Source organism: Phoca vitulina, unplaced genomic scaffold (assembly GCF_004348235.1).
Source record: "Phoca vitulina isolate PV1807 unplaced genomic scaffold, GSC_HSeal_1.0 scaffold5, whole genome shotgun sequence".
In the NCBI taxonomy this organism is placed as follows: Eukaryota; Metazoa; Chordata; class Mammalia; order Carnivora; family Phocidae; genus Phoca; species Phoca vitulina.
Window position 1 is genome coordinate 28,217,688 of NW_022589708.1, and position 20,604 is coordinate 28,238,291.

The following is a 20,604-nucleotide window of genomic DNA, read 5'->3' on the forward strand; positions in this document are numbered from 1 at the left end:
CTGTTCTGTTTTATTGATCTATGTCTGTTTTTATGCCAATACCACACTTTTAATTACTTTGTAATATAGTTTGAAATCAGGGAGTATAGTGCCTCTGGCTTTGTTCTTTTATAAGATTGCTTTGACTATTCAGGGTCCTTTGTGGTTCCATACAACTTTTAGAATTGCTTGTTCTGTTTATCTGAAAAATACTATTGAAATTTTGATCAGGATTGCACTGAATCTTTAGATTGCTTTGAGCAATGATGGACAATTTCACAATATTAATTCCTCCGCTCCATAAACATGGGATGTTTTCCGTTTGTTTGTTTCTTTGATTTTTTTCACAGTCTTGTAGTTTTTGTTGTACAGATCTTTCATTTGCTTAAATTTATTCCTAGGTATTTTATTATTTTTGGTGCTATTGTGAAAGGGATAGTTTTCTTTATTTTTCAGTGTTTCATCATTAGTATAAAGAAATGCAACTGACTTCTGTATGTTGATTTTGTATTCTGCAGCTTTACTGCAGTCATTGATTAGTTCCAAAAGCTTTTTGGTTGAACCTTTGGGTTGTGGTTTTTTTTTTTTTTTAAATAAAATCATGTCATTGGGAAATAGTGACTTTTACTTTTTACTTTCCAATTTGGATGCCTCTTATTCTTTTGACTAGCCTAATTGCTCTAGCAAGGACTTCCAGTTCTATATTGAATAGGAGAGATGAGAGTGGGCATCATTGTCTTATTCCTGATCTTAGAAGAAAAGCTTTCAGTTTTTCTCCATTGTGTATAATGTGAGCTGTGAGTTTGTCCTATATGATAGCCTTTATTGTGTTGAGGTATGGCTCTACTCTGTCGGTTAAGGTTTTTTATTATGAAGGGATGTTGTATATTGTCAAATGTTTTTTCTACATCTGTTGAGATGATCGTATGATTTTCATCTTTCATTTTATTGATATGATGTCTTACATTTGTTGATTTGCATATTTTGAACCATTCTTCCATCCCAGGGATAAATCCCATTTGGTTGTGATGTATAATCCCTTTAATGTGTTCCTGAATTTGGTTTGCTAATATTTTGTTGGGATTTTTTGCATATGTATTCATTAGGGATATTGGTCTGTAGTTTTTTTGTGGCATTCTTACCTGGTTTTGGTGTCAGGGTAATGCTAGCCTCATAAAAGAAGTCAGGAAGTGTTCCCTCCTCGTTATTTTGGAAGACTATGAGGATGATTGATTGGGGTTAATTCTTCTTTAGATGCATCATAGACTTCTTCACTGAAGCCATCAAGTACTGGCATTTTCTTGTGTTGGGAATTTTTGATTACTGATTCAATCTCTTTACTAATTATTGGTCTGTTCACATTTTCTATTCTTGATTCAGTTTTGGTAGGCTGTGTGTTTCTAGGGATGTATACATTTCATCTAGTTTATATAATTTGTTGGCATATAATTATTCATAGTACCTTAAGCTTTTATGTATTTCTCTAATAGCTATTGTATTGTAATGCCTTCTTTTTCATTTCTTTTTTTTTTTTTTTAAGATTTTATTTATTCATGAGAGATGGGGGTGGGCAAAGGCAGAGGGAGAAGCAGCAGGGAGCCCGATGCAGAACTTGATCCCAGGACCCTGGATCAGGACCTGAGCCGAAGGCGGACGCTTAACCAACTGAGCCACCCAGGCACCCTTCTTTTTCATTTCTGATTTTATTTTTTATTTTTTTGGAGCGTTCACTTCTTTTCCTCTTAGTCTAGCTAAAGGTTTATCAGTTTTGTTTATCTTTTCAAAGAACCAGCTCTTAGTTTTGTTAATCCTTTCTGATGTTTATCTGGTATTTATTTCATGTATTTCTACTCTTATCATTATTATTTTCTTCTTCTAACTTTGGGCTTAATTTATTCTTTTCTTAGTTCCTTGAGTTGTAAAGTTAAGTTGTTTATATGAGATATTTCTAATTTTTTAATATATGCACTTACTGCTATAAATTTTCCTTTCAGAACTGCTTTTGCTGCATCCCACAATATTTGATATGTTGTGTTTGTTTCAAGATAATTTTTCATTCCCCATTTGGTTTCTTCTTTGACCCAGTGGTTTGGAAGTGCATTGCGTAGTTTCCACATATTTGTAGATTTTCTTACTCTCCTCTTGTTGATTTCTAGTTTCTACCAGTGTGGTTAGGGAAGATAGTTGGTATGATTTCTGTCTTCTTAAATTTGCCAAGATTTGTTTTGTGGCCTATCTTGTGCTCTATCTTGGAGACTGTTCCATGTGCACTTGAGAAGAATGTTTATTTTGCTGCTGTTGGGTGGAATGTTCTATATAGGTCTGTTAAGACCATTTGTTCTGAAATCTGGTTCAATTCCAATGTTCCCTTGTTGATTTTCTGCCTTGATAATCTGTCCGTAACAGATAGTGGGGTATTGAAATCCCCTACATTTACTTATTGTATTGATGTTTGTTTTTCCTTTAAGATCTTTTTTAGTTGCTTAATATATTTCAGTGCTCAGGATTTGGGAGTGTGTATATTTAACATTGCTGTATCTTCTTAATGTAGTGACTCTTTTATCATTATATAATGACATTCTTTGACTCTTGTTACCTTTTTTGGCTTGAAGTCTATTTGTCTAATGTAATTATGGCTCTGCCCACCTTCTTTTTGTTTTTGTTTGCTTCGAATGAATATCCTCTTCTATCATTTCACTTTTGAGCCTATGTGTGTCATTAGAGTGGAAATGAGTCTCTTGTAGGCAGCATGTAGTTGGGCTTTGTTTTTTTAATCCAGCCAGCCACTCTGTGCTTTGGTTGGTGAATTAGTTCATTAATGTTTAGGATGATTATTGATATGTAAGGATTTACTGCTGCCATTTCATCTTTTTTCTTCTGGTTATTATTTTTTTTTTCCCATTGTTTTTCCTTTTGTTTCTGTCTGTAAGTTGGTTTTCCATGGTGATTTGCTCAGTCTCCCATTTTTTTTAGTTTCATGTCTCTGCTGTAGATTTTTGCTTTGTGGTTACCATGAGGTTACATAAAAAATCTCTTAGACAAGCAGTCCTTTTTCTGCTAATAAAAATTTATCTTCATTTGCCTATAAAGATTCCATCATTTTAAACTTCCCCTTTTATGTTTTTGATGTCATAAGTTATATCTTTTTATATTGTGATTTCATTATCAAGTTGTAGCTGTATTTTTAATAATGCACTTTTTAAAATTTTTTAATTTTTTTATGTTATGTAGGCTCCATGCCCAATGTGAGGCTCGAACTCACAACCCTGAGATCTAGAGTCATATGCTCCACCATCTGAGCCAGCTGGTGCCTCTTTAATACGCTTTTTTAACCTTTGTGCCATAGTTAAGAGTTTAATATACTATTCTAAAAAAGAGTTACAGTATTCTAATTCTGGGTATTCTATTTATTACCTTAATCAGAGTTTTCTGTACTTTGGTCTTTTCATTTCAGCTTGAAGAGCTCTTTTTAACTTTTTTTTTTTTTTTAAGATTTATTTATTTTAGAGAGAGAGAAAGGGAGCAAGCAAGCATGGGAGGGAGGGGAAGAGGGAGAGAAAGTCTTAAGCAGACTCCATGCCGAGCATGGAGCCTGATGTAGGGCTCATTTTAACGACCCTGAGATTACCACCTGAGTGGAAACCAAGAGTTGGACAGTTAGCCAACTGTGCCACTCAGGCGCCCCTTAACATTTCTTATGAGCATGTCTAGTGATACTGAACTCTCTCAACTTCTGTTTGTCTGGGAAAACCTCTTTTCTCCTTTGTGTCTCAAAAATAACTTTACTAGTGGAATATTCTTGGCTGGTTGTTTTTATCTTTCAGTGTTTTGAATAGGTTATTCCATTCTCTCTTGGCCTATAGAGTTTCTGCTGAGAAGTCAGCTGATAGCCTTATGGGAGTACCTTTGTAGGTTACTCTCTTTTTTCCTGGGCTTCTTTAAAATTCTTGTTGACTTTTGACAGTTTTCATATAATGTTCTTGGAGAAGGTCTTTTTGTGTTGGTATAATAAGGTGTTCTGTTAGCTTTGTGGATTTGTATATCCAATTCTTTCCTTGGGTTTAGGAAGTTCTCAACTATCATTTAAATATGTTCTGTGCTCCCTTCTCCCGCTCTTCTTTTTTGAGATACTTTTATTGTGGGGCTTGAATTCATGACCCTGAGATCAAGAATGTTATGCTTTACTGACTGAGCCAGCCAGGTGCCCTGGGTTTTTTTACTTTTCTAAAAATCTTAGTTCTTTCTCCTCTTCCATCTGAATCATTTCTGTATTTCTATCCTTGAGTGTGCTAATTCTCTCTTCCATAGGATCTTCTTCATTTCCAGTGCATTCTAATTCATTCTTCATATATTGAGTTCTTCACCCCAGAATTGTGGGATTTGTTTTTTGTTTTTGTTTTTGTTTTTTTTTTTACAATTTTAATCTCTCCAGTAAAATACTCCTTCTCTTTGTTAATTTTATCCCTGAGATAATTGAATTGCTTTTCTGAGTTTTCTAGTAACTCATTGAATTTTTTCATAATAGCTGTTTTATATCCTTTATCAGTTAGATCACAGTATTTCATGTCTTTGGGTTCAGTTGCTGGAAAATTGTCATTTTTTATTGCGACACTATATTACTGTGACTTTTCATGGTGTTTGGTAGGAAGTGCTTCGACTTCTCCATTTGAAGTAGTAAACATCTTTCTTATTTTAGGCAAGGTTTTGTTTACTTTGATTCTTAACAATTCAACAGTTTTGTAAGTAGGAGGCTTCATTTTTTTTCCCAGAAGGTGGCACTATAGTACAAGACTTTGGTTTCTCTTACCAGAGCTGACTCACGTTAAGGTTGTTGAGCAGGTACATTTAAAAGAAAAAAAAAAAAGGACCAAAGGATCGCTGCAGAGCTTGGGGAGAGGTGTACATTTAGCACTTCAGGCTTTCGGTATGCTAGTGTTCTGCAGGGGATCCTCAAGTTGGTGGTTGTGGGGGTACCAGAGGTCCATGGGTGGTCCTCTTACCCCCCAGGGCAGATAGCAGGAGACCCTTTCCTTCAGTTCTCTTTGCCTACTTCCCTTTCCTTCCCCTCTTCCCAGTCACTGTGGTCTCTCTGCAGAGAGAGCAACTGGTTTTTCTAGCTTTAGCATGCATGGTCAGACAGACCCCTATTCTCCTTCCTTTCACCACCTCCTCTGCTGGAAAGGTTGTGCTGGCTTCCTGCTGGACCAGCCACCACCTTCTCTGCTGTTGGTATAGCCTCTGTGGTCCAGTCCACTCACTTTCAGGTGCACAGATGGATAGATCTCTCAGGTGTTCTGGTATCCTGTGCAGAGGTGCTTTTTTCCCCCTTCAGTTATGGATATCTAATTAGTTGTAAATGAAAGAGGAGAGAAAAAGGGAAGGATTCATGCTGCAATGATGCTGATGTCTGTAATATAGTTTTAAATGTAATAAGTACTTCAAGACCTTTCGGGGGGCATTTTATAAGAAATTGTCAATGTGACTGTAGTTATAGGTTTATATTATTTTCTTTAATGATATCTCCAGTACTTTAGCTTTTTTTTTTTTTTTAAAGATTTTATTTATTTATTTGACAGAGACAGCGAAGAAGGAACACAAGCAGAGGGAGTGGGAGAGGGAGAAGCAGGCTTCCCACGGAGCAGGGAGCCCGATGCGGGGCTCGATTCCAGGACCTTGGGATCATGACCTGAGCCGAAGGCAGACGCTTAACGACTGAGCCACTCAGGCGCCCCTTTACTTTAACTTTTATAAAGTTCAGTTCTTTCTAATAGTGAACAAGGTAGATTCCATTTTGAAAACTGTTCATATACTTGCAGTGACCAGTCTCTGAAGTTTTTCATGCACTCTCTCAAATTGGATTCTGTTAAAGTTTGAAGCTTCTGATGACATTAAATAGGCAAAATTGGAAGAACAGTTCTGTGAGGAATTAGGACTATTCATTTTGGTTAGGAAGAGGCTTTTGAATCCAGCAGCCTTTGTTGGTTTCAGAGTAAGATTAGATTTTGTTCCCATGCTGAAGTGTTTGGACATTTTGGGGACTAGGTTGTGGTATACCGGGAAAGATAAATTAAATCTGGGTAGTAACTTGATCAGATTTTTTTTTTTTTTAAAGAATGATACTGGGGTGTGTAGAGGTTTGATTAGATTATAGCATTTTTGGAGGCAAAGAAGATTAGTTAGCAGTTTTTTCTTGTAGCTTTAAGAGTGAGTTGTGAAATGCCTGAATTAGGACTTAGGCAGGAGGTTGAGAAGAAATGGCAATATTCTTGGGACTTGTGTAGTGAATATATATGAGGAGGAAAGGCAAGGAGGAAAGACTTGTCAATACGCTAGAGACGTTTTATTGACTTTTTTTGTATCTGTGACAGGTCTTTGAACTTGTCATAATTGGTTTTGACCTAAACTGAGAGCTGTTTTTTGTGAGTTTTGTTGATAATACTCTTGATTTAATGTGCTCTTACATAGTGTGATAATTAGTTGATACTTTTCAACACATTATAGTTGGGTCTGGGGAAAAGGTAGACATAGTTACCTAGAATCCCTGTAGGGGAAACAGACAAGCATGCATACCCATAGCAACAATCTAACAGGACAGACATATGTACAGATCCTAAGGTCTGGCATTTCAGGAAAAATTTACAAAATGTTTCTACTTAGTTGAATTTTGTTATTATTTATTTCTTCCAAAGGGTTAAAATTTACTCATAAGTATTCAGAAAGGGGGATTCTGTGGCTCTTGAAAAACAGGTAGGGGGAAATTTTTTTTATTTTCAGGTTACATACTGAATTATTTTAAAGTTCAGTTAGCTAGGTTTTTTTTCAGACTTCATGTCTTAGTGCTATCTCTTTTGGATAATTCTGTCTCTTCTTGGTCATGAAAGAAAATGGTTCCTGGCTTCCTCTCTCTCTCTTAGTAACTGAAAGGATGAAATACCTCAGCCTTGGTTTATAAGTAGGTAAAATGTGAATATGAGTAACTGAAGAGGTAGCCTTTGGAGGCCAGAGTCCTTTCCCAGAAAACTCAAATCTTCTCTGAATTGGAATATAAAACATGTACTAAATGTGGAGTTTTGCTGTGGGCTGCCATATCAGCATTTCACCTCCAGCCCCACTTTTCTTTTAAGAGAGAGTTCTGTGACCATGATACTATAACCATACCTGTCTGTGCTCAGTTTGCCATTTGGGCTACTGTTACTTGCAGTGAACAGCATAGAGTTTCCCAATCTGAGTTGATGGGTCTTATCTTTTGAGAAGATGAAGATTGACTTTGTCTTTGAATCAGATACTTTACAGATACTTTTAAAATGAATTTTAAAACCATGGTTCTCAAGTGTGATGGGAGGACTCCTGAGCTTTCCTGAGACCTTCCTTAGGGTCTGTGAAGTCCTCACTTTTCTAACCGTAGATCTGTATGAGGTCAGATTTCTTTATGTATTTCAACCAAAATAGTATATCCCAACAGATTGAATATAAAAGTAGATACTAGAATTGTTCTGTCTTCTTTTAAGCTAGACATTTAATGGTATTTGCAAAATTGTGAAACATTGTCAGTTTTCTCACCAAATTTTTATTCTGTTGTAGAAATATAATTATTTTTTCATTAAAAAATAACGTATTTAGTTTCAGGGGAGGCTTTTACTCATGAAACTCTGCCCATCCCTGCCCTGTGTAGGGAAATGACCCAAACTGGGGAAGATTCTTGAGTAATTTTCAAGGACCAATATGATGCAGGAGGAGAGGAAAGCAATCCCCTTTCCCTGGATTCACTAGCTATCAGAATGATGTAAACCTCGAGCTGCTCAGGGCTGTTTTGGTTGCCATGTGGAGAGGGCCTGCTTAAAATGAAATGAATTCAAGGGAAAGCAGAATGGAAAGAGGGTCCTGGTGATATCATTTGAACTCCTGGATCCAGCTATGCCTAAAGTTAGCCTTACCCTTAGAGTCTCCATTTATTAAATTCCTCCTTTTGAAGGCCATCCCCCCCCCCCCCAAGGGCTTCTTATGTTAAATTGTAGGTTTGTTATTTATTTGATTTGTTATTTTAAACTAAATAATTTAAAATTTTTCAGTTTTCCTAATATGGTAAATATTGATAGATGTAGCCCTTTTAAATAAAAGCTCTTTGGAGTTCTCTATAGTTTTTAACATGTAAATCGATCTTGAGACCAAAATGTTTGAGGACTACTGTTCTCAAGGAAAGAAGGCATTGCTGCTATTTCTTGGGTAATATAGGGAATGAGAGAACTGACTGAATAGTTTTCAGTGTTGTAATTACATGTAGTGGTTAAGTGTTTGCAGTGGTAAGAAGTGATTTGTATGACGCTCATGGATGGATCATGTTTAGATATGCTTATTTTCTGGTTGTGATTTTATTTTGTAGCATGAAGTGGGTATGATAATTTTTTTTTTTTTAAAGATTTTATTTATTTGACACAGAGAGACACAGCCAGGGAGGCAACACAAGCAGGGGGAGTGGGGGAGGGAGAAGCAGGCTTCCCGCTGAGCAGGGAGCCTGATGCGGGGCTCGATCCCAGGACCCCAGGATCATGACCTGAGCCGAAGGCAGACGCTTAACGACTGAGCCACCCAGGCGCCCCTGGGTATGATAATTCTTAATGAATAACCTTTGCTGTAGCTAATTACTACATACAAATAATGCATTTTTGCCTCCTAATTTGAATTGAATGAAACTGTATAGTAAACAATGGCAACTGAATTTTTCAGTGTATGTATTCTATTTGTTGTAATGGGATTTGGAGTTTTAAAAGAATAATCCTAAGTACAGAATAATAGAACTATGACTTTGATGCAAATTAGATATTTTTCTTGAATATAAAGTGAAAATTTGGTAGGAACAGATGTGGGTGTATATCCGTGTTCTAAAGTTACTGAGTTAACATATTTAAATTTAATTTTTAATTTCCACTGCCACCTCCAGCTACACCTTCTCAGGATTACCAAAAATGGAAGCTTGGGTTAAATTCCTTCAGTTATCTTCCACTGAATTTCTAAAGCCTCCAAGAAACTTGAGCAAAGCAAAACAAACTTCTTTTTGAAAGAATGTACTGGAAGGCTAGCTTTTCTTGTTTTCCTTGTCATTACTATTTTGAAAGTCCTAAATTAAAAAGTAAAAACTAATATTAAGAGTGTGTTAGGAAGATTAATTTACAGTCTTTATATCTAGGAGTGATTTGATTCATGCCAGTTCTTTTGGGAGGTTTTATTTTTATTATTAACATTTGATTTTCTGCATTGCTTTGGCTTCTCCAACTTTTTTAGCGTATGTACTTCCCTCCTCAGATACTTTTGGAAAAGAATGACCTTCTTAGATGGTTACCCCTACTAATGTTTTTCATTATTATTACTATATCCTTAACACAAATTCAGAGATTGTTAAAATTTTACTTTTATGCCTTTAAAATCATTGGTTTGAATGACTTCATGGTGATCTGGACATTTAATTTGTTAAAGCTCATTGAGCATTTGATTTTAAATCTTTAAAGAGGTGAGAGATTAGATATCCAGCTGTTCATGAATGCTCTCTTTTCTCCATTCCACTGGACTCCTGTGCCTCATGTATAAGTAGGCGTCCACTTCGGACCTTTTCTGTTGGGCTCCCTCAGCCTGGGCTGTCCTTTTTCCAGATAGCCCAAAGCTTGCTTGTGCTCCGTTTTGATCCCTGTTTAAATTCTGATCCCTGTTTAAATGGTTACTTCATCAGGGTTCTTCCCTGATGATTTTATCTAATATATATTCATTCATTCTTTCTCCTCTTTCTTGTTCCTTTTACTCTATAGTTTATCTTCATGCTTTACATTATATTTCCTCAGAGCACTTGTCTACATGACAATATGTTGTGTGTATCTATGTACGTATTGTGTCTCCTCCACTGGAGCTTCAACAGCCCCAGTGTAAATTCTGTGAGGACAAGGACTGAAATTTTTTTCGAAGTTGAATCATCAGGATCTAGAACAGTGCCTTACATAGTAGGTGCTTGTTAAATATTTTTGAAAGATGAATGTGATATTTGGAAGATAATCAACTTTTTTTATTCTAAGTACTTCATGAATGAAAAAGAAGGGGTCCTTGATAAAAGTGAGCTGTTGATGTAGTGAGATAGATTTGTATATATTCTCTCTCTCTTTCTCTGTATTCTCTCTCAGGTACTGTGTTAGGCCCAGCGGCTACACATGTGTGTAAGAAGTTCTGTTTTTGGGTTTTGGTATGTTTTGATAAAACTCTCTTATATAGTACATATTTTATCTGTAGTGCCAGGTCACTTAAATTTTTTTATTGCTAATATTTACAAATTAATTGAAAAGAATACTATATTATCTTATATTTCATATATTTGGCACAGTATTCCACAAACAAAATTAAACCTAAGGATTATACTCTTTCAGGTTTGTGAGGGATTTACTATCCAATCCAGTGCTTATCTGCCAGGGGCTGTTCAGCCTATGCTTGAAACCATTCTAATGATGGAAAATGCACTTTTCTTTCAGGCAGTTTATTCTGCCTTTGGGAGGCCTCTGATTATTAAAAAGTTCATCTCTATTTTAAGCCAAAATCTGTTCCTTCCACTTATTGGTTCTAATTATATCCCGTGGAGGATGTCTTGAGTAAGTGTAATCTTTCTTGTGATAGCCCTTCAATTATTTGAAAACCTACCAAGTTCTCTCTGACATTTCAATTTTCCAGGCTGAGAATCTCTAGTAAGCTCTCTGATAATGATATCCATTTACCATTCTGGTCATTTTCCAGGAATCCGTTTGAGTTTGCTTATGTATTTGTAAAAGGTGACACCTTGAAGTGAAAGCAATGGCTCTCCCTACAGCTTGGGAACTGCGCTGTTTCCTCTCTAGTACTGTTTTCTTATATTATTGCATCTTTATGATTTAAGTTTTCCCCCAACCATTTCACACTTTATCTCATTTGACATACTAAAATACTTAGTTGCTCCTCCTCCACCCCGCCTTTCACAAATGCTGTTGGCAAGTCGTGTCTCATGCCGGCCTTATTCTGTAGTTTGTTTTGTTTGTGTTTTGCCCACCCAGCCCTCTCAATCCCCCAACACACACACACACACACACACACACACACACACACTCAGGTAATTGGAGTTGGAGCACTCTGTGGTTAGTTTGATGCTTTATTGGCAGATTATGTACTTACTGGATTGAGAAGTCTTTATGGAACATAGAATCAGTGGGAATTCAGCCTGTTTGCTAAGATAGGGATGAAGTCTGTCACTCAGTGTTCTTTGTACTTAAACATTTTCAAAATCTGTCCCCTTTCTCTGATCTGAAAGATTTCAGTCCCACTTTTCTTTAACTGTTTCTAGAATGCTAGTAACATAGCATAGGGTAAAGTCTAGCTCTGACAAGATCTATTCATTCAAACTGCAAACCTATCATCAACAGTGGCAAGTGGTGCCGTAAAGTACTGTATGAATAGTCTTGCTTGCCATGGAGACTTTTTTTTTTTTAAATAACCCCTTACTATCTTAATATAATTTTCTTTTGATTAGGTAATTTAAATATTTTTACTGCATTAATTTTGCATAGCAGGTTGTTGCTGGGTGTTCAGATGAAGTAGCATTGGCACTTTTAATTAAAACATAGAAAAGAGAACACATATTTTGCCCTTTCTTCTTGATTTATAACGTGTGGCATATTATTAAACTTCTGTAGTTCAGATATTCTTTTACTTAGCTGTAATTTACAAGTACATATCTTTTTTTGTTTTTAAAAATATTAAATATGAAATGACTTTTTATAGGATTTAAGAAAAATTGCCTCTCAAATGTAAATTCACCCATTTTGCCATTAAATGTGAAATTATAAACCTTGTTTCTACTATATAATTTGCAGTTTAACAAATTTTAAAAAGTAATTTGCCCTTTCAGACTGTGTCAAGGATTTAGAATTTTTGTGTATGGTAGTTGATTTGCTGTGGTTGTTGTGATTGTATTGTTTTTTTAATTCAGTTCAATAGCTTCCTATAGAAGATGTTGAGCAGTGATTGTTCAGGAATGATTCTGTCTTGTTGTTTTATAAAACTGTGGTCTATAAACCATAATAATTACAGAAATCACAAAGGCCTTTTTCTGCAATTTTTAGTAAAGATTTTATTTATTAGAGAGAGAACTCGAATAGTGGGGAGTGGAAGAGGGAGAGGGAGAAGCAGACTCCCTGCTGAACAGGGAGCCCAACGTGGGGCTCTATCCCAGGACCCTGAGGTCATGACCTGAGCTGAAGGTGGACACTTAACCGACTGAGCCACCCGGCACCCCTATATTTTTAACCGCTAAAATTTTAATTGACTTAAAGTATCATATTTAGAAAAGTAATGGAGTGGCAGTGGAATAGATTTGGTGTTTAGTTAAGAGAAATGTAAAGTCACAGTTAAGTCATTAGCAAGGCCGTTATTAAGTTGAAAATTCACAATAAGACCAATGTTGAGTTAAATTATAGGATTTGGACTCAATGTGGAGACTCTAAATTTGTTTATTTATTTTTAAAGATTTTATTTATTTATTTGACAGAGAGAGAGACAGCGAGAACAGGAACACAAGCAGGGGGAGCGGGAGAGGGAGAAGCAGGCTCTCCGCGGAGCAGGGAGCCGGGTGCGGTGCTTGATCCCAGGACTCTGGGATCATGACCTGAGCCGAAGGCAGACGCTTAACGACTGAGCCACCCAGGCACCCCTCTAGATTTGTTTATTAACAGCAGTTGCAATGAAACAGTATAAAACAGTGCTAGTGTTCTGTTTCACAGTGATTTTTCAGTAAACTGAAGTATGTTTAGCTTGATGTCTAGTTAAGTGTTTAGTTGACTGTGCTTATTCAGATTACCTAACATGAATAGGCATTGTTTCATGATTTGTCATGCAGTATTACCAAATTGCTGGATGTAAGTGTATCTGTAGATCATCATGAGGTTATATTTGTCCCATTTCTTTGGGCTTATTTCATCACAGATGTAAGTATTTCTGTGCTCATTATGATAAAACATGAAAAAATCATAAATCATTTTGTCTGTATTTTTTTAAAAGGTTAGTTTAAGTATATTGAAGTAAATTTCAAAGAAAAAGTCTTTAAAAAAATCTTTCATGTACCATTAAAGTGGAATTTTTTCTTGTTTCTTGTTTAATAGCCCATCTCAAGTCTTTGTAAATAAATGGAAATAGATCTATGAGAAAAGTATGATTACTGACAAATTACCCTGCAACTTAACTTAGTAACACAGCAGACATTTATCACCTCATGACATTTATCATTCCTGTGTCAGGAATTTGGAAGCAGGTTAGTGGAGTATTTCTGGCTCTGAATCATGAGATTGCAGTTAAGCTGTAGATCAGTTCTGCAGTCTTCTCAAGGTTCTACGGTGACTGTAGAATCAGCTTCCAAGCTCACTCACATATGGCTATTGGCAAGAGACCTCAGTCCTCTGACTGTTGACTAGAACCCTCATTTCACTGCCACATGGTGCTCTCCATAAGGCTGCTTGAGTGTCCTTGGAACATAGCAGCTGTTTTCTCTAGAAGTGATTCCAGAGAGAGAGCAAGGATGATGCCACAATACTTTGTATGTCCTAGTCTCGGAAGGTAGACACCGTCACTTCTGCTCTTCTGTTTGTTTAGAAGCAAGTCCCTAAATTGAGCCTACTCTCAAAGAGTGGGGAATCAGGCTCTGCCTTCTAAAGGGAGGAATGAAGAATTGGAAGACGTACTTAATGACCACAGTAATGTAGACTAGGAAGTCTTAGAACATGTGATAAATGCTATACTGGTTCCTTAATAGAGTATTTGTCAGTTCTGACGCTGTATTAGATTTATCTTTGTAGCCTTTATAAAACAACAAAGCAAAACACAAATGGTTGAATTACGCCTGTTGATTCACTTGCAGTCAGGTTTTTCTATAGGTGTTTTCTACTGTGCAACCAAAGCTCTTTATTGTCTTTTTTTATTGACAGAGAGACAGCGAGAGAGGGAACACAAGCAGGGGGAGTGGGAGAGGGAGAAGCAGGCCTCCCACTGAGCAGGGAGCCTGATGTGGGGCTTGATCCCAGGACCCTCGGATCATGACCTGAGCTGAAGGCAGACACTTAACGACTGAGCCACCCAGGCGCCCTCTTCATTGTCTTTTTAAAGATGTACTTTTTGATTCAGTGATGTAGGTTACTGCTGTACTTTTGTAGAACTGTTACAGAATAGAGCTAATAAATACAGTATGTACAGTTCATGGCACAAACTAGGTGTTCGGTAGATGTTAGTGCTTGGCTGTTGCTACTATTTTATTCTTATTTAGCCTAAATTGTAAAATGACCATTAATTACATGGGTAACAATCTTAGCTTAGTTGAAAAACAATTACCTGGCTTTTTGTTAGGATTGGGCATGGCTCAGGCATCAAAAACTTTCTTTGCTCACTCTGTTCCTCCTTCACTTAGCCCCCACTATCTCCCCCATCCAAAAAAAATCAATAACCAAAATTATTTGTTTGTACTTCCACATATTTATTATTCAAATATAAGCCAATCCAAATACATAATTTCTTCTCTTTCCCCCACACAAATGGTAACATGATAGCCGGTTTTCTCTACCTTGCTTTTTTTTTTTTTTTTTTTAAATTTATTAACATATAATATTTGTTTCAGGGGTACAGGTCTGTGATTCATCAGTCTTACACAATTCACAGCGCTCACCATAGCACATACCCTCCCCAGTGTCCATCACCCAGCCACCCCATCCCTCCCAACCCCCACCACTCCAGCAACCCTCAGTTGGTTTCCTGAGATTAAGAGTCTCCTATGGTTTATCTCCCTCTCTGGTTTCGTCTTGTTTCATTTTTCCCTCCCTTCCCCTATGATCCTCTGTCTTGTTTTTCAAATTCTTCATTATCAGTGAGATCATATGATGCTTGTCTTTGTCTGATTGACTTATTTTGCTTAGCATAATACCCTCTAGTTCTATCCACATCGTTGGAAATGGCAAGATTTCATTTTTTTTGATGGCTGCATAATACTCCATTGCATATATATACCACATCTTCCTTATCCGTTCATCTGTTGATGGACATCTTGGCTCTTTCCATAGTTTGGCTATTGTGGACATTGCTGCTATAAACTCTACCTTGCTTTTTGAACATAACAAATTGATAAGGAAAATTTCTCTATGATAGGAACACTTCCTCATTCTTTTTTGTGTCTTTTTGCTGTATTCCATTCCCTTGTGTAGATTAGTATAATTTCTTTTTCCAGTCCTCTGTAAATGGACATTTTGCACATTTTTTATTTTGCAATCAGTGTGACAGTGAATGATCTGTGTATGTGTCACTTTGAATAATATGTATGTATGTCTGTAAAGTAACTTCAGAGAAATAGAATTGCTCGGTCATTTGCACTTGTGATTGTATGCTACCAGTCTCCTCACAGCAGTCACAGTGTTTAAAAACTGTGTGTATCCCCATAGTCTTATCTGCAGAATATATATTCGTATCTTTAGATTTTGCCAGCTTTATAGCTGAAAAATGGTATTTCAATATAGCTTAAGTGTGAATTTCTCTTATGGATGAGGGTGTATTTTTACTCATATTTATATTTACTTTTTCTGTTTAGTATCTATTTGTATTCTTTATCTTCTTTCTCTTATGATTTTGGTCTTACTGATTGATAGAAACTACATATTAGGAGAATTCACTTTTTGGAATGGGTTAAATTATTTGAGCTTTTTTTATTTGTCTTTTGACTCTTCATTCCGAAGTTTTTGCCTTTTTTTTGTATAATCAAATTACTCTTGTAATACAGATTTCTGTCATTATTCAGAAAGTCTTCATTACTCCAGAGTTATAAAATAACTTCCTTGTTTTTTTTCCTAATACTTTAGTGGTTTCATATTTTTCAGTTTTAGATTTATTGTGTATGGAATCAGTTATAGAACCAACTTAGTTTTTAATAACTGCCACTTGTCTCAATATCATTTATTGTATAGTTCATCTCTTGCACATTGACTTGGATGCCATCTTTATAAAATCAAAATTCATGTATTTATTTATTTGGGTCTGTTTCTAAACTTGTAGTATGTTTTCACGTTTTCTTTTAGTGCCCTCTCTGGGTTTTCTAGCTATTTAGTTCTTGGGGTAGGGGAAAGGGGAGGGCACTTTTTGTATTTTTATTGGTTCCACGCTAATAGTTTTTGATGCTCTGGTACTGTTTTTACTTTGTTATAACTTCTCTTTTTAATAATAATAAAGCCTACCGAGTTTAATACATACATTAGTACAAATGTGGAAGGATACGGAATATTGGCTATGTATATCGTGTAAAATACATTACTATAAGGGAGAACTTATATTTCTTCATTGCCTTCCATGGGGTAGGTGCTTTTTACATATAATAGTTCACTTAACTATCATACCAACTAAGTCTGTTTGTAACTGGAATTTTTAGAATGTGCAATTGTTTATGGCTAAATTTCCTTCAACATTGCTTTTTTTCTTCAGTTGTGATGCAGATCCATCAGCCCTAGCAAAATACGTTCTCGCTTTGGTAAAGAAAGACAAAAGTGAGAAAGAGTTAAAGGCATTATGTATTGATCAACTGGATGTATTTCTTCAAAAAGGTAAAATCTTTGGTTTAAAAATAGTAGTTTATTTTAATAAATCCTTTAAAGCAAGATTTTCCATAATATTAAAGGAACTCCATAAGAGAACACACTCTAATTATAACAAAGTTGAATAAACAGTATTATTACTGATTATAGCTTATTTGTAATGAAAACCTTTTTCATTAGTATCTTTATTCTCTTTCTTAAAGGAAGCTGATATTTCTCCTTAAAAGATTAAGTAAATGAATGCTTGTTTATTTAAAGATCGTACTGCTTAAGAAGCTACTTGGGATGTTGTTTAGATAGTTTTTCTAACTTTTTTCACTTTGCTACCATCTAGATAATAATAATATTTATGTTTGGCACTCTGGGCGCAGGGTACATGGAGACTAGTCATGGCTGGAAGCCACTGGCCCAGAAGCTCTGGCCATCCTAGTTCCACTACCCTGAAATAGAATGGATTTAGTATTACCATAGGATTTGTGTCATGACACACTGGTTGGGAAGCTATTGGTCTTAGTTTAATTTCTAGAGTTATAAAAGTCATTGTATATTTCATCATATTGAACTCTGATGTATAGAAGGGGAGAAATCATATCTTAGCAAATGTCTTTAATCTGTGGTTTTTTGGGTTTTTTGTTGTTGTTGTTAGAGACGCAGATATTTGTGGAAAAGCTTTTTGATGCTGTGAATACAAAGAGTTATCTACCTCCTCCAGAGCAGCCATCATCAGGAAGCTTAAAGGTAGAATTTTTTCAGCACCAAGAAAAAGATATAAAAAAAGAAGAGGTAAGGATTTGTGTTAAACTTTAGATGTTCTTTAAAAACATACAAGGAATAATTAAACTGAGGTTTACTTTCTGTGTTTGTGTCAAGAATCCTCAGGACCATCCCTAGGAGCAGTCATAGGACTTAACACTTAGTCATACTCATGGCTATGACTTTACAGCAAAATCAACAAAAGGAAAAAGTAGGTGTTGCGAAGTCTGGGGGAAAACAGACATAAGCTTCCAGAGGCTTCTCCTAGGAGAGTCACAAAGGATGCACGTAACAAGTAGTTTTCAACACATTTGAACTAGGGAAGCTCATTAGAGACTCAGTGTCCAGGGTTTTTATTGAGGGCTGGTCACAGATGCACCTTCTGTCTACTAGGTACCAAAATTCCAAACTCCCAGAGGAAAGCATGTGTTCAGCATAAAACCGTATCGTTGACACAAACAATTCAGGCATATAGTGAGCTGTTACTATCAGGGAATGATGGGAACCCTCCAGAAATCAGAGTTCACAGACACCAGCCAAGGGCCTACCTTATAATAAGCAGGCCTTTCTAAGGATGACAGTCTCAGGCTTACTTTTTAACTCTTTTCTGTATAGTATCTTACAGCTGTGGGCTCGCATTATCTGTGTTCTGTGAAAATAATTAGATTGACATTAGATCTATTTGCTTCTATCCTGCCTGAATTTTGTAGGGGGCTGTTTTTAAGGTAGTCTCGTAAAAGGACCTTCACAGGCAGCGGGCATGATTTCATCCTTTAAGAGTTTTAGAAGAATTTACCTTTTATACAAGATTGCCATTCTTAATAATCATAAAAATTCAGATCTTCTTAATTTGATGTTTAAAGATTATAATTCGAGCAAAACTAATTGACAGTTAAGCTGTTATATTTCTGCAGTTGGCCTAGCTTTAGGTCAAATAAATCTTGGTTAAAATTTTGGCTTTATCAGTCAGTGCTTTATGACCTTGAAAACGTTACTTTGCCAAGCCTTAGTTTACTCAGCTGTGAAATGGAAACACTATAGGGTTGTTGTGAGGAATAATAAAATGTTGTCTGTAGAGCACTTGGCGTAGTGTGTAGCACATAGTATGTTCTCAATAAATGGCAGTTCCTATTACTGTTGAGAGATTGTTGTGTGGTAGAAGATGTGATTGGGTTTTTTCCCCTCATACTCTTTTTTTTCTTTACAGATTATGTAAGTAATATTTGTTTATTATGTAATGATATAAACATATGTATAACATTACATAGTAAGTCTCAAATATATTTTTATTCTGCATCTGAACACATTTACACACATGTACATGTATATAGTTACACAGATGTGCACATAAAACACCCCTATCACTTCTCAGTGAAAGGGAAGACCAGAAATAATTTTGTGCATATTTCATACCTTACAGTAGGGGTTCTATTAATAAGGAAGAAAGGGTTAGTTGCTATTGTGCTGGCAACTGCTTATGCCACGTAGAGATGCACAATAATTTATTTAAGTTTTGCCCACTGATGCAAGTTTGATGGGTTAGTTCTAGATTTTTGCTATTGCAAATCATATTTTAATTCTTAGAAAATCTTAAGTAGTCTTCTCTGGATTTGAGAAGCAGTAAGAAGTCTTCCCCCAAAACGAATTAGTGGCAAAACCTTAGTCTTACGTCTATTGACATAATATTTCTCCACAGTTTTCTTGACCAATTGTGAAGGATATTTATCCCTGATCTTTCAGAACTGTCAAAATGTCAGATGACAACCTGGATTTAAAATACCGTGGGTATAGTAAAAGTTCCCAGTTGAGCATGTACTGTGGAATATGATGATCTGTCAACATAAATTACTCGCGAGTGTGTGTTGAAGCACGTAGAAGGGAAAAGGTGCATTGTACCATACCCTGTTTTTTTTTTGGGTGGGGAAGGGTCGAAATGGGTGGGAAGAGGAGAATGAAAGTATAAGAAAAAAAAGACTTAAAAAAAGGCTTTTAAGCTGTGTTTCTCAGAGTTTGGCCTATTAATAGGATTTCCATTTAATTTATGACCCAACATTGGACACTTCTGACAGTAAGAGGCTCTTACCCAGAGGGGTATTGGAACAACTGGCATAAACTGGGACACTGTTCTATTATCCTATAGACTGCATCAGATTGTCTTAGAGTTCTTATTAACAATGCAAAATCTTGAGTCCTATCATATTTACAGAAACCACATGTTCAGTATTTCCTGTATTTGTTTATCCTCTAAATCTTTTTTTTCTAGTAACACCTATTAATGTCCTATGTAACAGTGTTCTAGACAGTATAGCATGGAAAATTCTGGCCTCAGAAAAGTAGCGCACTGATCAAGGGAATGTTTTCCAGGGCTGCTTTCTATTAATAATATAATACGAATGGAGGCCCCTTGTAGGGAAGAGGAATATATAGCTGCCATACTGCTGAGAACTGGAGAACTGTTTGACCTTACATATCATTTTCTCTTATATCTCTTTTTCTGACTTGGTTAGTTCTAATGCATTCTGCTCTATTTCCTAATGTGTGTGGTGCCTGGCCAAATCCGTGAAACCAAAACATGAGTGTATGTTGGACTTTTGAAAGAAGAACTAAAATTGACTTTCTACTAATAATGTTAAAATGAGGACATTTGCCTAAGTGTTTTCTCACCACTGTTATCTAAGATAAACATTTCTGAGTTTCTTTAGCATTCACTGTAACTTTCAGCAAACCTTTCTTCTATGGTTAAATTAAATGATTGTACTTAGAAGAGAAATTTTTTTAATGCTTTTAGAAGAGAACAATTTCACGTCTGTATTTTAATATCAATTAAATCATTCAAATAGTAACATGGCAAGGAATAACTTGCTAAACTTAATGCAAATTTTTCTTTGTATATCAGATCACAAAGGAGGAAGAGCGAGAGAAGAAGTTTTCCAGAAGACTAAATCATAGTCCTCCCCAGTCAAGTTCCCGATACAGAGAAAATAGGTGATTGATTGAACCATGTTCAGTGCTTAGACATTGGATATCTTTTATATGAATGCTTAGACTTGATTATCTCGCCTAGGGGCAAGTAATGTCTACTCTTCTTTTGGTCTAGGAAAGTGTAGCTCAGTTCCTTTCTTACCAAGAATATCTGTGTCACGTTTGTAGGTCCTGGAATTGAGATTTAGAATAGTGCTTGCATGAAGTGAGAACTTTTTTTGCATGGAGTTTCCCTTTAGTGTGAATAAATTATTTTTACCACTAAGGCTTCAAAGCA

At 36.0% G+C, this 20,604-nt stretch overlaps 1 protein-coding gene across 10 annotated transcripts in view; it reads left to right on the forward strand.

Moving 5' to 3' along the window:
- The window catches only part of RBM26 (RNA binding motif protein 26), an 84,627-nt gene that overhangs the window by 11,862 nt on the left and 52,161 nt on the right, over positions 1-20,604 (forward strand). For all 10 annotated transcript variants that reach the window (XM_032402796.1, XM_032402797.1, XM_032402792.1 and 7 more), the window contains exons 2-4: positions 16,483-16,601; positions 17,239-17,375; positions 20,242-20,330. In XM_032402796.1, coding sequence (XP_032258687.1) covers positions 16,483-16,601; positions 17,239-17,375; positions 20,242-20,330 — 345 coding nt within the window. The remainder of the gene's footprint in view (positions 1-16,482; positions 16,602-17,238; positions 17,376-20,241; positions 20,331-20,604) is intronic.